The sequence below is a fragment of the Vigna angularis genome, chromosome 1 (assembly GCF_016808095.1).
Source record: "Vigna angularis cultivar LongXiaoDou No.4 chromosome 1, ASM1680809v1, whole genome shotgun sequence".
Classification (NCBI taxonomy): domain Eukaryota; kingdom Viridiplantae; phylum Streptophyta; class Magnoliopsida; order Fabales; family Fabaceae; genus Vigna; species Vigna angularis.
The window spans coordinates 58,516,477-58,533,426 of NC_068970.1; the positions used below are offsets into that span (position 1 = coordinate 58,516,477).

Consider the following 16,950-nt stretch of genomic DNA (forward strand, 5'->3'; position numbering starts at 1 on the left):
AATAAAGTTTTACTATTTTTAAACCATAATAAACTCTAAAATGCTTCATACTAGTTTAACTTACTCTGACTTATTTTATTAGGGATTGCATTTTACAATATGTTTGAATTTTACATTAGGTTGATTATTTATACATGTTACTTTAGTTTAGAATATTTTAAGTTTAATTTCTCTTTTCTTTTATTACATATGTCAATACTTTTTAATATTTATCTTTATTTTAAGCTGTTTATATTTACATGTATTTTTGTTTAAAATTTTTAACATCAACTTCATATTTTTTTTACGAGATTTTATTATACAATATGTTTACCTTTTACTTTAATAACTACTTAAAAACTACTCGTGAATACAAATTTTTATTTAATATTATATAACTAAAAAAATTAATTATTAATTTCAAACCCATAATAGTATTATTTTATTATATATCACTAATTAATTAGTGTCAATTTTATAAGTAAAAATAAACAAATTTATATCTAAATATTATTTTTTAATTTTATTACTATTATTGTTGCTATTATTATTGGTATTATTACTATTAATATTATTTTTATTAATAGTATTATTGGTAATATTGGTATTATTAATAGTATTTTCATAATCCATTACTTTAATATAAAGAAATCAATATTAAAATATAATATTTTCAATTAATTGGTTAGAATAAAATAATGATGATTAATTATTTAAATAATATATATAGTTATAACACTTAAATATAATTATATAAATATTTATTTTTTTGGAAATAGTAATAATTATATAAATTTTCTTAATTCATATTTTAAATAAAAAATTAACAAAAACGAAGCTCGGGTCTAAACTACTTTGTTTTAAAATTAAGTAATTTAGACCTATTTTAAAATATCATGTTATTATTAATAGAAAATTATACATTTTGGTTAGCAATAACAATGTCAATTATGTTTTTAACCTACAATACTAATAATAAAATTTAAGCTTAACGACACAATTTGACATTGATGTATTATATTTTTGCGCATCCTGCCCCAGTTTTAATTTGGCGAATTTTTCCACCGGCCTAAAATTAAATATATTTAATCTTTTTTGTATTAGGTTTATGAAATGTTTGATTTTTAAAGATACAACCAAGTACTAACAGTGAAATCAATTTATTCTTCCATTCATTAACGTTTTAATCCAGTTGGACAAACCACTTCATAGTCTTTTAATATTCTCTAATAATTGCTATTCATCCTTATAAAAAACTATAGTTAGTTTATGTTTAAAAATATAGTCGATAATTGAATAAAAAATAATAAATAATTGAGAAACTTGTTGACTAGTTTAACCTTTTTTTGTAGTAGTGAAGAAGAAGCAAGCAAATAATGTAAGAAAAAGATAAATAGATGATTATAGCAAAAAATAACTATTTTTGTTCCTTCTATCAATACTTTTTCTGTCCCTTTCTAGATATTTCCAAAGTTTAAACCTTTGTGAAATAAAGGGGGTACACTGTAGTATTACTATTCACAACAAACAATTTCTAATAAGGAATAGTTGCCACTTATTGGGCCGTCAAAGTTCAAGGACTTTCATGAAGCCCAAAGAAACAAACGTTCATTGGTTGAGATTTTTTAGAAAGTCGTCTGTATTAGCGTGGAGATAGGACTTTCTAGGGCTGAATGGGGATTACAAATCCAATCTAATTTAATTTAAATCCAAATAATCTGATTGGTATTAAATTCAAATATATATTAAAATAGCATAGCTAAAGTGTTTTCAAATCTTACCAATTTAGAAGTTAGTATTGAATTATTCAAAGGAATATTGGATTCAGATTATTTATGTAAATATAATTATTATTATTTAAGCTTATATAACATTAATTTTTCAACTTACTCTTTTAATATATATATATATATATATATATATATATATATATATATATATATATATATATATATATATATATATATATGTATATATATATATAATTGAATTTCATCCAATTAATTTTTTTCCATATTCAATTACTTAGTTTTTTGGTTTACGTCAAATTATGTATTATTATTATAATCAATCATTTTATTTAGGTATTATTTGTTCTTAAAAAAAGTATATTTAAATTCTTTATCTCAACTCCTAAGAACTATTAGATGTATAATGAAAAAATTTACAATCAAGATATATAAGGAAAATAAGAATTTATCTTTAGAATTACTATTTTATTTTTCCTAATTAAGGAGTTAAAGAAAACAAGGATTCATATTTGAAATTACATTTTCATCCCACAAGCAATTATAATGTCCTAACTTCAATTTAGTTAGATAACATCGTTAGTTATTACATTTAAGGAATAATCATTTTTAAAATGTATCTCAAAATGTTAAGGAATAAGGTATATTTATATTGTCATTAATCTCAACTTTTAAGCGTTTCGAGATTATTGAAAATATCGAAGCAAACCCCACAATCGAGAGATATGAGGAAAATGAAAGTTTGTCTTTAAAATAGCTTTATTTTCTTGGAGAATTAGAATTCATCTTTGAAAACTTTTTTTCATTCTTACATATGGTATGAATTTTTCTATTAGAAAAAAGCATGATTATTGACCAGTGAAAAAAGTGATAATTACGTGAAATTGAACTTATATGTTTGAATATTGATTGTTGGATCATGGATCAAGACTGAGAAGAGATTTACGTATAAAATATTTTATAATGTGAATGTAAGTTAAAATATTATATTATGTCTAAGTATAAAAGTGAATAAAAGAATTAAGTAAAATGAGTAGTTTTATTAGTTTTTTCTAGTTAAGTAGGTTTTTGAGTTTTTAACTTTTGGACTTTTCAAAATTATTTATTTAGTCTGTTAGATAGATTAACTTTTGGGTTATATAGTATAGTTTGATGATCCATGAACTTGATCAAATTTTAATATATTTAAAAACTAATGGTGATCACTACGTAATTTAAAATAGATTTTTCAATCTTATTTCATGCTTTAATTATAAAGTTGATATTGATAATCATGCATGAATTAGATTCTATACTACATTTCAAAAAAGAAAATCAACAATAATAATATTTTAACATTTAAGTCATTCACTAATAAAATTTTTAGAGAGTGGTATCTTTTAATTATCCATTCCCCAATGTTTTAAAGTTTTATTAAGTTGCTTCTATGTTGTTTATGTTATAATATTAAAAGTGTACTTACCTAGTTGAATGGAGCCTCGTGTATTTCTCAACCCAGAGGTTGGAACTGAATTAATAGTGCACATAAAGTAGAGGAAGAATTATCAAAACAAAATAAAATATTATTAAAACGAAACAACACATTAGGACTGATTTTAATGTTTATGTTTTGAATTTTATAGGTGTCAGCAGAGAGTTTGTTTGGTTTAAGGAAGATAAATTTTAAGGATATAATACTTAAGGCCACAAGGTATACTTTTTTTCTAAATTATATTTTACTATAGCCCATTTAGTAAAAAAAATGTTAATAACTATAAATAAATTGTTTAATATTATACACAATATTAACGAAAACAAATTTATAAATAGCAACATAAACATTAAAATTATTAATCATGATATAACATAAAACTCTCATTTAAAAATAAAATAAGAGACAAATTTAAATGAGAGTTTTCATAAATTTTGATTCAATTTAATTTAAAATTTTTATAATCAAATCAAATCATGTATAATTTTTATATTTAGTTTGAATTACTTTTAACCAAAAACTACATCAAATAACAAGGTTAACCTTATTAGGAATAACCAATATTTACTATTAACCTGACTAGATTCTGGACGGAGAGAAGTAAATTTAAAGAATAAATAAGATATTGTGTTATTGTTTGTGAATGATATGATTCATATGATAAATTAAAATAATATTTTAATTGATAAAAATAAATAATTATCAATTTATTTTTGTGATAAAAGTTATATAACTATCATTTTATTCTTAGAAATAAATGTGATATAAAGTTAAATATAAATAATAAAAAATTTGTTAAAGTAAAATTGAAATTTTTATTTAAAATTACAAAAATATTATTATTATAATTTCAATAATAATAATAAATATTAATAATATATATAATTAAAAAAAATATAAATTATATATATATATATATATATATATATATGTGTGTGTGTGTGTAAGAAAAGAAAATCACTTTATAAATTACAAAAATATTATTATTTTTATTATTAATTATATATATACATATGTAACAAAAAAATAAATTTAATTATTTATATATTATTATTATTATTATTATTATAATTAAAAGTAACCATGTATATAGTACTACTAGGAGAAGGGAATTGATTATGAAAAAAGGAGAATCAATTATCCCTCTCATTATATGACATATAGAGTTAGAGGATCAATTCTTAAAAAAAGAGAATCGATTCGCATAATTGATTCTCTTCCTTTATATGACACAATCCGTTACAATATTGTTATATATGCAATGTCGAAGAAAATCGATTATGAGTGAAGGAGATCAATTCACTGGCCTTGATGTGACTCAAAATCGATTCCAACATTTTTAAACCATCCATAATCAATTTTAGTTGGTTCTAGACCATTACAAACACAGCCATAATGGATTCCAGCACCACCGTAATCATTTTCCATTACCAAAAAAACACAGAAAATCGATTCTATTGTCTAAAAGGCACGTCCAAAATCGATTCTATTGCTTGAAAAACACATCCAAAATCAATTCCAACATATTTTAAATTAAATGAAAGTCATTTTTTTCATCCGCTCCTGTTTCTACAATACATCCTCCCATATCTCAATCTTCATGTGTGAATGATTTGTTGCTTTCTCCAACAAATCCAAATTTCTAAATCATCCCAAATTAATTGGACAAACTCGCACGTGCTTATTTCCAATTATTCTTTAATATCTCCAATTATGCTTTTTAAGAGTGTTACCCCTGAAACAAACAAATTCGTAACCATTATGTTGAACTTTTGATACAAATAATTGATTAATTCAGAGTACAATTTTTCCAAACAATTGTTCACTTCACCGTTAATGATTTCCATAAATATTTCTTCAATGTGTTTTAGTTTCCACCAAATGACACTTAATTTCATTTAAAATTTATAAAATAAATATATAATACTATAAATGTTTATTTTTATATAATAATCATGTACGTGTTGATAAATTAATTCTATGTATACATTTAACTGTACAATTATCAAAGACGAAAAAGAATAGCGAAATTCAAGCTAAGATATATTTATTTTATTAAAATAAACTGTCTCTGTACTTATTCTACTGAAATTATATTTTTACCCGAAAGAAAAGACCATTGATGACGTGACTGATCACGAGTACAGTGTTCTTTTTAATGATAGTAGTTCAATTGACGTAAGAAGAAAACATTATAAACGCAAAGTTCTCTCTCGCACGCTATATATATCTGTATCCATTATTTTATATTAGGATTAACAATTTTGTATTAAAGAAATGTTGATAATGGTTATCTACTAAATTTTTTTCTTCTTAAAATTATCAAATTTTACAATATCTCGATCATTTGAATCTCAAAATAATAACGTAAGAAAAACATAATTATTTCTATCACATCTAATAGTTTCATAAGGAGTTAGAATGATATACAATTTAAATACTCATTTTTTTTTCTACAATGTCTTTCAACAAATTTGAAATCAAAACAGTAATATTGATCATGAAACCGATAGAACATCCTGATAATTAAATATTCGGTTTAACAATAATCTATATTTTTATTTTAAAGAAAACAAAATTAACATGTAACACAAATCTCCAAATTTCAATTTTTAAATTATTTTCTTTTGTTCCCTTTCATGTAGATTAAATAGAGAGGTATCTAGATTGGATAATAGTGTTGTATCTAATATTCTTTTTTAAAATTTTGTGCCCCTTACCATGTTTGACATTTTGTGAGGAACAATGTATGAGAATGGGAAAGAATCTAAAATATTTGATAATTGAGAGAGGCAAAAGCCATTGTTAGTGGCAAGCCACTTTGGATTGCACTTGAATAGGAAAAAGGCAGCAAGTGTTTGCGTGACGTAACATTTATGAAATGGATAGTAATCAAAGAAGGCAATGCAATGCACCCCAAGAATATGAAAGGGAAAATCACTAATACCTTGGCCAACCATTCTAAAATGCAACCACCAACATTATTGTAGCTTTATACTTGTAAGACTCATTCAAAGAGCTAATAGTCTAGTCTATAATAATGTAAACTTATCGTCACTCGTCACACTATTTTTTTTTATTGCAATTTTTAAAGCACATAATCCATTTTCATATCACCAATTTTATCCTATATTCTTTTATTTGTCTTTTTGGTGCAATCTTGTTTATTCAATTAATTAGACTTGAGCAGTTCGTGACGCAATGAGTTTGGTTGTGCCCCTAATCCGAAAAAAAACTTTGTAATTTTTTATTTTTGAAGTCAAATTAATCAAAGTATCTTACGATGCGTGTCTTTTACTTTATTTTTCTTATATACTTGAATTTCAAATAGGTTTTGCACCTACAAGTAAGGAGATGGCACTAGAAAATCATAATAGGAACGAGGGAGTTTTGGTATCCCAACTCGGATCCCTCCTTTCTAATGTTTTTTTAACGTAAAAAGAGGAATTGATGTTGTTGGTGATTAATAAAAAATGCATATGTTCTATATTTTTTTTTTTCACTTGTGAGAATAATCTAACATGTATGTAAGAGGAAGAGGAGTTGACCTAAACTAGTTGTAATGTGTAGAGAATGAACTTTAATGATGTTGGGTATATATTAAATATTAACATTATATTTAGTTTAATAAATATATTATCTTAATTATTTAAAATTACTAGTCAATATTTATTACTAAATAATAAATAAATGTTTTATCCTCTTGTAATTTGACAAGAAACACTTATAATATTTGATAAGGATAATTTTTATCATTATGTGAGCTTTATTTTACTAACAAAATCAGCTCTCTTTTAGCTTTTTACTTGTTTGAATTCTCACTTTTATCTAGTTTTTATATATATATATATATATATATATATATATATATATATGTTTTGGACTATATTACGTAAATAATACTCTAATACCCTCTTTTTGTATCTATTTTGATGCTAGAAAGATCCTTCGTAACATTGAAGAACCTTGGTGACCCAAAGAAGCAAAAAGATCAACAAAAATGAGAGAACTTAAAGTTCAGTCGCTAGACGCCTCATCCTCTCACTGGGAAAGATAGAGCTGAGCACCACCTTTTTAGAGAGCATCTAGGGCTGCCCTTAAGACTAGCGTTGACCGCTAGAGCCCTAGTGTTGAGCGGTTGCTTTGCTGATGTGTCAAAATTGCCTATTTATTTAAGCTTTCTCGAAGCATATGGGGTCTTTGGTGGTTTAGAGGCGCGACTTCATTCAGAGGAGAGCTAGAGAGGTTGCTAGGGCTCGTGGGAACACTCCATTCTTCCACTTGGTTTCTTCTTCTTTTTCCATGACCACTTTGTAAGCTTGAGGCTCTCCATGGAAATGGAGAGCCAAACCCATGTTGTTGGGGATTGACGTAGCTCTTGAATTCTTTTGTATTTTGTGAATGTTTTGATTCTATACATGCCTCTTTCATTAAATGTCAATTTTTTGTTTCCATTTTTAATGCTTGCATATAATGGGGACGTTCATGGCTCAATTTGTGACTTCGTTAGGTTTTAGGAAAAATCTAGCTTTAGGCTTGAAACAATAGATCTAGTGGGGGCTTGTGTCTAGGGATGAAACATGACTTATTAGTTGTTTAAAACACTAGGTCCTAATGCAGGTTGACTTGTTAACTTAGAGTGAGAGGATTACATGTGTGAAGAATAGAACTCAATAAATATAGAAAAATGAATAGAGTCAGAATTTTATTTTAAAAAGAGTAAAATAACTTTTTATATGCTAATTAGTTTCTGTTTTGTAAATGACTCACGTATGCATATATTTATGTACTTAATTTTAAACTTAATTATACATATTTTAAGATAAAAAAATGAAATTAATAATATGATATACAGATATAATAATAGAAGTTAAAAATTGAATTAAAAAAATTAATCTATAAATGAACAAATAAAAATATCATTTAAGCCTTTAATTTTGAAAATATCTAGATAAGCAAGTTGTAAAATTTGTATAGTTAAAATCAATAAATATATTATTTAAAAATAATTAATAACAATATTTATTTAATGAAATTCATACTGATTAAAAAAATTATAAAATACGTTTACTAGTAAATATATTTAAAATTATTAATTACAAATAACAAAATTTAAACACATCAAATAATATCAATGAAAATAATATTTAAATCGTTTTCATTCATTCTTAATTTACATTTATTTGAAAAAAATATATATATTAATAAACCCGATAAATTTATTTCAATATTTTTTAATTTAAAATATAAATTTATTATTTATTTATAATTCGTCAAAATTATAATTATAACTATACTTTTATTTATATAATTTAAATATATAGAAATTTTAAATATAAATAGGAAGATGTTTTGGTAGAAAAAATTAAAAAAATCTACTGTGTGTTTAAGTTACATTTAGTTGTTTAGTAAAGAAAACAAAATCTTATTTTAATTATATTAGATTTAAATCTCTATGGAACAATTAATGCATTCTCTGGAAGAGAAAAAAATATACATACTTCTTCTTTGTCACATCATCATACAATTAAATTAATTCCCTTTCTACAAAATTAATTGATGTAACCTTTCTACAAAATTAATTGATGTAATTTATACAAAATAAAGACAAAATTAATACTTTTTTTTAACCGTGGAGACAAAACAGTGTGAAACTAGTAATGAAGTAAGCAATTAAACGAAAAGTATTTAGACATTATAACAGATTAAATTTAAAATTGTTGTTTTAAATATTTTTAATATTTTAAAAATAAGTTAAAATAGTCCTTTATATCAAAAGCAAGGTGAAATCCCTCCTAAAAATTATAACTTATTTAAAATATTATTAGATGGTAGACAGAAATATCCGTAGCATTTAAGATCTTCAAATAGTACTAGAAAAATTATAGATAAAAATTGTAAAATGATTATAATTTTTTCATTTGATGATATTATAATTATATAGTATTGGAATGTTCAGTTTTCTACTATAATAACAATAAATTATAAATTATTATTATTTTATTATAATTGTAAAATAAATATAAATAATTTTTACCATTTAATTATAAATATTTTTATTTATTTTATAAATAAATTTTTTATTATAAATAGTTACTTTAGTTAAAAAAATAATTAAATTTAAAAAATATAAAATAAAAAATAGATAAATTTAAAAAGAATTTCCACAAAATCGGTAAGATAATTATTTCAATTTTTTAAAGAGGTTAAAATTTTAAAAAAAGTATATGAAAAAAAACTCTGACAAAAACACGTCTCTTGCCGCTGTGTATTTGCATTCATTAATATATTTAAAAAAAAAAAACAAGTATAATAAAAGTTAAAAAAATGTATGTTTACGTTATTTTAAGTGAAAAAAAAATACAGAATTATGTTGTCAAAAAAGCCAAACAATTATAATTGACAAATGTCAAAAATTTATATCGCTTAAAAATAAGACTAGTTTAAAAAATATATTTTTAAATAGTTAAAAAGAAATATTATGATAAAATTGTCAAAGAAAAGAATAACATTAAAGATGATTAAAGAAATGATTTCTTTTATATATTGTATAGATAAATAAAATTTATAAATAAAAATTAACAAAAAGAAGTTATACGAAAGAAAAGTAAAATTTGTAAGAAATTATATAAATTAAAATCAATTAAAAAGAGTTAATAGATAAAAATGGAAATGTTAGTTTTAAGAGGTGAGTTAATTTGATATTTAAAGTGGAAAGAGGCCTTGATTTTTGTATGTGATGTAAGTTAAGAAAATCCAAAAAAAGAAAAGTTAAGAATAAAAGGGTGTAAACCATGGAAGATGCTTAGAGGAATTTATCCAAAGATGATTTTGGTGTACACAAAGTTGTTCTCCCATTGGCGTAATCGTAAAATGATGTCAGCAAGAGAACCCCACCAATCTGCAGGATCTACCTGGTGCGCACATTAGTGGTAGTGGAAATGTGACCATCATCATGCTTTCCTATTCCTCTCTCTGTTCTGTGTCTGTGTGAAACCCTTGACTCTCTACCACAACCCAACATCATCAGACAAAAACAGACACGCACAAAAATACAACCTTCTCTAATGCCATTTTTTTTTTCAATTAAAATAACCTAAAGTTCAATTAAAAAACAGTTGCCTTTATTCATCTAAAGAAGTGGCCCCTATTTCAATAGACATATTAATAATTATAATTCCATGAATATGATGGCAGATTAGAGTAGGGTTGGGAATTTGGTTGTTTTTTTTGTGGTGAGTCACACAGCAAGAAAAAAAAAAGGCTTCCAAACACAGTATTTCTCAAAGTAGCTTTCATTAAAATAAAGAATTTTGATTTTCTTTCCTTGTAATTTAAAAATTTAGAGATTTAACTGCTGAGGAAAACGAGGAAGGAAGGACCAGATACTACATAAATACATGACAGCTCTTTATGTTTTTGTTTTTTTGAAGTAGTTGCTTGTGTTGTGCGCTTTCTATGATCACCTTCACAGGTACTTTCTTTCTTTCTTCTCTCTTGCTTCTATAATCATTTTTTGTTTTTCTCTTTGAAAAAGTGTGCATACCGGTTTTGGCTTTGCTTTCACGTACGTACCAAAACTTATGATTTTTGTTGTTGCCCTTTTTTCGACGAGGTCTAGTAAGTATCCTAGAATCTATTGTGCGGTTTTTTTTCCTGTCTATCTATCTTTGAAGAAATTAAGAAACTAAAACGTGGATCGGTCAAAAGAATTGATGCGTACTTGGTGCTGCTTTCTGTATTTGTGATAATCTGTACTTTCTTCGCACCCAAAGTTTGTATTTCTTTACCATACTTTTATCCTTCGTTTGCAATACAATTAAGAAATTTGTCTCCTCTGTCCTTCATCACCTGTTCAAAAAGTTTAACCCACTGCTTCATTCTGGCTACCCTTTCTGTCTTTTGTCACCTAAGCAGGAAAATTAGTACCATGTTTGGTTCCATGATTCAAACACGATCTTAATACACTCAGTGATAATTTCTACGTTTATGATTCTTCTTTTCCCAATGGGTTTTGACTCACGCTATGTACATTCCAGAGTGTATTCAACTCAAACAAACTATTTTTTGGTGTCACAAACTTTTCCTCTGCTTCAGCTCTTATCAAACACAATCTTCCAAATTTATGGCATATTCAGTGTTTACTTAGTATTTCTTAAAATGTTCCCATCTACTTTCATTCAATCCAGCTTCCAGATTGGTCACATCACAATGGAGGCTTGCAGATTTCTTTATTCTTCTGGTCTTACTAATCAAATTGACCTTTTCTGCTTTACCCTGGTACGATTCCTTATGATCAACGTCACTCCTTAATGGTGCATGCAATATGATTAAGATGTGTATGAAACAGTGCCGCAATAAGGTTTCTTTTGTTGTATTCTTTCTTGTATAACATGGTAACAGCTGCGCATTTCTGCATCTTACAACAATTTTCTTATGTTGCACTCGTGTCAGTCTTCAAATATCTTCCATTCCAATTCTTATTTGTTTTCTTTTTGCTTTCTGATTATTTTATTATTAAAATCTAAGTGAAATGTGCTTCCTTAATGCGTTTTATGATTGAATGAATTTTGAATCGTTACGTTTATTCTTAACAGCAGCCTCTATATATGCATATGCATTGAATTTCTGCATCGATTAGTCCATAGAGCATGGATGCTTCATCCTCACAGTTTGTTTCCTCAAGAAGAATGGAAGTAGTGTATGATCCTATCCATCAAATTAGCATGTGGGAAGAAAATTTCAAAAGTAATGCTAATACTTTAACTGCATCCACCTCCATAATTGAAGAGCTGGACATGAAGTTTGATAATCAAGTTCAGGCGCAAGTATGTTTACCAAATTTCTACGTTGTCTTTTGCAAATGATAATGCCTGTTTTGCCTACTAATAAAGTTCTGTTTTTCTGTTGAATACCTAGTCAGAGGAGGTTTCTCATGGAATATTTGGAACATCTGTGAAGTACAACCAAGATCATAATAGACTGGTTGATAAGGTAACCAGGTTATGTAAAACCCCTTTTTCCTAAAACAGCATAAAGGGGTTATTCTTCGAAATATATTACTGGTTTGAATGGTTTGTATACTTATAACCATTAAGTTCTTCCAGCGTTTAAGTTCAAACTGTCTCAGAATACAGATACTTCTGTCCTTAGCTTCAAAAGAAGTTTCTTTTACTAGGAAGCTTATGTAGTTAATGCCATACTTAGATATACTCTCACTTTGGTGGCCACATTCTATGGGGTGCTTTTCTGTAATGTGATAAGTTTATTAAAGCCATTTCAAACAATAGACTTAATCTTAGTGATATTCAAGCATGGGAAGGCACACCATTTACTCTTTTCTTCTTCCTCCATCTTTACCTTTATGTAGAAATTGAGTGACATCAGAAAGTATTTTAGACCCTTGGACTCTAAGGAAACTGCATAAGCACTGCAAATTAAGAGGTCCTCTGCTTCACAGTTTTGAATGTCTGGCTTGTATTCATAACTTTTTTCTTCTTCTACACTTATATGCCGAAAAAAGAAGCAATTTAACATGTTGAAACATGCAGACACAAAGACGTCTTGCTCAAAATCGAGAGGCTGCTCGAAAGAGTCGTTTGAGGAGAAAGGTTTGAAGGTTTATGCATTGGAAGATATTCTAAGCATTTAACAAGTGTTTAGATATACTAATATCATGTGATTTTTTTGATGTTTTTTCACAGGCATACGTGCAACAGTTGGAATCGTGTCGTTTGAAGCTGATGCAGTTAGAGCAAGAGGTAGATCATGCTAAACGACAGGTGTTTACTCATGAACTTCTTATAGTTCAATATCTCTTTTTTCTTTTCCTCTTCTCTTGTGAATTTCTGGGGCAACATACCTGCAGGGATTGTATATTGGTGACGGATTGGGTTCTAATAATTTGGGTTTTGCTGGCTCTGTAAATTCAGGTTTGTAGTTATCAATAGCTCTTGATTCTTCATTTAAACGTGATTATTACTTATTACATATCTAGATAGTTAATGTTGTGATTTTTCCAAAATTAATTTTGTCAAGTAGAGTTTTTATTTTTTTCATTTATCTTCTAAACGAACTTCTAAAATCTTCTTTTAGAAACTGCCTTCATAGTATATATATAGATATTATATCTTTCTGTCTGATATAGTAAACAAAATTGAAACCAGGAATTCATTCAACTTCAGATGACAACAGCAATTTCAAAGCATAGAGTGTGATATTTATTTCACTATTTGTGATGACATTTCCTGCAAAACTAGATTATCTAGTCTCAGATGAAAATACTCAAAAACTTGTGGTGTACTTGTTCTTCTACCTTTTTGCTTAAATTGGCATGATATTGCTCCACCAACCCATGAGAATACTGTCAGCAATTTGATACTGAAAATATTAAATACCACAGGAAATGCATGTACAGCTCCCACGAACCTAACTTCAAACCTTAAATTGTCTTGTAAACTTCAGAATCAGAAACTTCATTTTGGTTGATATAATATTTTCTGGGACTTCTTTTAGCATGTTTTTTCTTGCTCTATTACACTCCTTTTTCCAACTATTTTTGCACTCTAAAAGTACCGAATGTACAGGAATAGCAATTTTTAAGATGGAGTACGAACATTGGGTAGAGGAGCAAAACAGACATATCTTGGAAATGAGAACTGCTTTAAGTTCTGAGATAGGTGACATGCAACTGGGGAACCTTGTACAAAGCATAATGAACCACTACTCCAAACTCTTTAGCATGAAATCTGCTGCTGCAAAAGCAGATGTTTTCTACGTTATGTCTGGCATGTGGATGACAACAGCTGAACGATTTTTCTTGTGGATTGGAGGATTTCGCCCCTCTGAACTTCTTAAGGTGATGTTCCTTGTGCTAACATTGTTTGTATGTATTTGACCTCTAAAGTATTTCATATGATACTCACTAACCGAAAAAGTTTCAATTTTTATACTTTTTTTACTTTCTGAAGGCCGAATTCCTTGATGGTTTTTTCTAATCATTCATAATTCATATGGGTGTGACATTTGAATGATGGCATCCTCTTTTCATTTCTTAATATATCATATCTGCTAAGCCATTCTTATTGACACAATGTTTACTGCTTGCAGTACATAACAGAAACACTGCTAGTACTGAAGTTCCTCATTACTGTTGAGTTTTGAGTTGTATTCCAACCTCGTTATATATAATAAATTTACTATAATTGCAGGTTCTGATCCCTCTGAGTGGACCTTTGACAGAGCAACAACTGTTTGATACCTATGGCCTAGAAAAATCATGCCAACAAGCAGAAGATGCTCTTTCACAAGGAATGGAAAAACTTCAGCAAATGCTTGCTGACAGTGTTGGGCGAGGACACTTAGTTGAAGGAACCCACATTCCACAGATGGATACTGCAATGGAGAGGTTGGAAGCTCTGGTGAGCTTTGTCAATCAGGTAATGTAATCTATGCTTCACTTACTATTATTTTAGGGCCATAAGTATCTTTCAAAAAATTTCTTTAAGGAATATTAAGATAGAAAAAGATATAAAAACAAAAATAAATTTTTGGGTGAGTTAAAATTAATTTATGTTTAAGCAAATTTATAAAAGTTCTTTTATATTATTTTTCTAAAATTTCATTTTATTTTGATTTTGTGCACGAGTTAATTTTAACTTATGGGACATTGAGAGTTTCCTCCTAGTGATCCTCACGAGATTGTTGTATAAATTGTGATAGAATATGTTGAATATCCAATATTAGGTTTCCTGACAAATAAGAAAATGAAGTTTATGAAAGAAAATTTTTCATATGAATTTAGAGCTACTTTTAGCTTGAATAAACATCTTAAAATGCTTTGAAAGAATTTTGGCAACCTCATGGACTGCAACATGGATTACGTCGAATATGATCTCTTGTAGAGGTTAAAAAATTGTGCTTTCCCTAAGAGAATATGACATCATCTTTAAATAAAAACTTTAAGGTAATAAAATAAATTTATAGTTTACTTATATGTTTAACTTGTTTATTTATAGATGATGTGATATTTGAATCTAAACAATTTTTCATTACTCATTTTATATTTTATTTATTTATAAGTCGATCATCAAAACAAATTATAGAATTATGAAATTTTTTTATTAATTTTTCTTTTATTATTGTGAATGTTTATATATATATATATATATATATATATATATATATATATATATATATATATATATATATATATATATTACACAATAGTTTTACCTAAAAATATAGAAATTAAATTAAGTGAAAGTATTCTAAAAATATAACTAAATACGTATCATATTCTCTAAATTTTCTCAAAAGTATGTATTAATACTAATATCTTAACAAAAACCAAGGCAAAAAAAAGGGTTTCTAAAACAACTTTATCTTCATTTCTTCCTTTATAAGTTGATTTCGAGTATACTTAAAGGAATTTAGATGTTTAAGCATTTTGATTATGTGTATTCCAATTGAACATATCTTCGATCGTAAATAACAACCTCCTTCATCTTGAGTTACTCATAATCTAATAAATCCCTTTAACTATGCTAGTTTTAATTTAATTATTAGGATTTTATATTACCAATTTCTCTGAATAAGCATTAGACAAGAGTGTAACAATATATGAAGGTAGAAATGAAAAACAATTTGAATATGAAAAAACCTTCTCAAATAATAAACATGTTACATGAGTACTCATCTACAACTCTTACATGGTAATATTGTATTAATCTATGAGCACATGTATTTTGATTATAGGTCAAAGAATAATTTAGAAAAGAATATTTAGTTTTTATTGACAACAAGTTTAAAAGGTTGAATCTTCTGCTAAACCTAAGATGTGTGACACAGGCTGATCATCTACGACAAGAAACCTTGCGACAAATGTATCGAATACTTAGCATACATGAGATTGGTCAGTTTCTGCTTGTTCTAGGAGAATATTTTCAACGCTTAAGGGCTTTGAGCAAACTTTGGGCTAATCGATCTCGAGAAGCACTTCCTTAGTCATCAAACACATATTATACCAAACAAAAACCAATGACCCATGAACATATAATCAAGTGTCTATATCATTATCCAAATCATGTTCTCTGGCTGCTCACATTTTTCCAGTACTGAGAACTTGTAAATAGTTGTTTCTTACATTTCATATCCTATTTGGTTGTGTCAATTGTGTATAATATAGAATAGCAGAGCAAAATGTTTTGAAATTTGCATAATCCTTTTATGATCTTTGTGAAATATAGAAATTGTTTTTGTATTATTCCATAGGACAAATTATCGATTTTTACATCATTGATAGAATTTTTTTACTAGGATAGATTGAGAAAATTGATCATCTTCGATATGAGTTGTCCATATAAAAGATTTAACACCACATTAAAGATAAAATCTTAAAGCTTAATGTTTGTGAATTTTGTTTTCTTTATCTAAATATTAACTTTCTCATTTTTCCTTAAAACGAAACTTTAACTCAGTTGAATTTCTAATATTGAATGTCCAGCACCTTCTTTGTGCATGAGTTTGGAGGAGTGTGGTATGAAGACATCTTAATATTTGAATTGGTTATTATTTGATTAATTGATCAAAAACATAATTTATTTGGGAACGTATGCATTCCCCTTCTAGGTTTCTGATACTAACTTTATCAAGGGATGAACGTTACCCATATATATTATCTTTTTCCTAGTCAAAAGATAATAATTTCGATTAACTAAAGTACTATATCCTCTTTATTTCCGGTTTCCAAAC

The 16,950-nt window shown here is 26.7% G+C and overlaps 1 protein-coding gene across 4 annotated transcripts; it reads left to right on the forward strand.

Moving 5' to 3' along the window:
* Nucleotides 1-10,249: 10,249 nt before the first annotated feature.
* LOC108325038 (transcription factor TGA1) lies at nt 10,250-16,462 on the forward strand. 4 transcript variants are annotated; one of them, XM_052871493.1, is made up of 10 exons: nt 10,250-10,672; nt 11,388-11,478; nt 11,796-12,026; nt 12,118-12,192; nt 12,750-12,809; nt 12,903-12,980; nt 13,067-13,130; nt 13,785-14,056; nt 14,409-14,636; nt 16,048-16,462. In XM_052871493.1, exons 3-10 carry the CDS (start codon nt 11,850-11,852, stop codon nt 16,201-16,203), a joined length of 1,110 nt encoding a protein of 369 aa, XP_052727453.1. In that variant the 5' UTR covers nt 10,250-10,672; nt 11,388-11,478; nt 11,796-11,849; the 3' UTR covers nt 16,204-16,462. The 4 variants fall into 4 exon arrangements, with proteins under 4 accessions (XP_052727453.1, XP_017413543.1, XP_017413512.1 ...); XM_017558054.2 differs by lacking the exon at nt 11,388-11,478 and having other exon boundaries at nt 11,799-12,026; XM_017558023.2 differs by lacking the exon at nt 11,388-11,478 and having other exon boundaries at nt 10,251-10,672.
* The last annotated feature ends 488 nt before the right edge of the window (nt 16,463-16,950 follow it).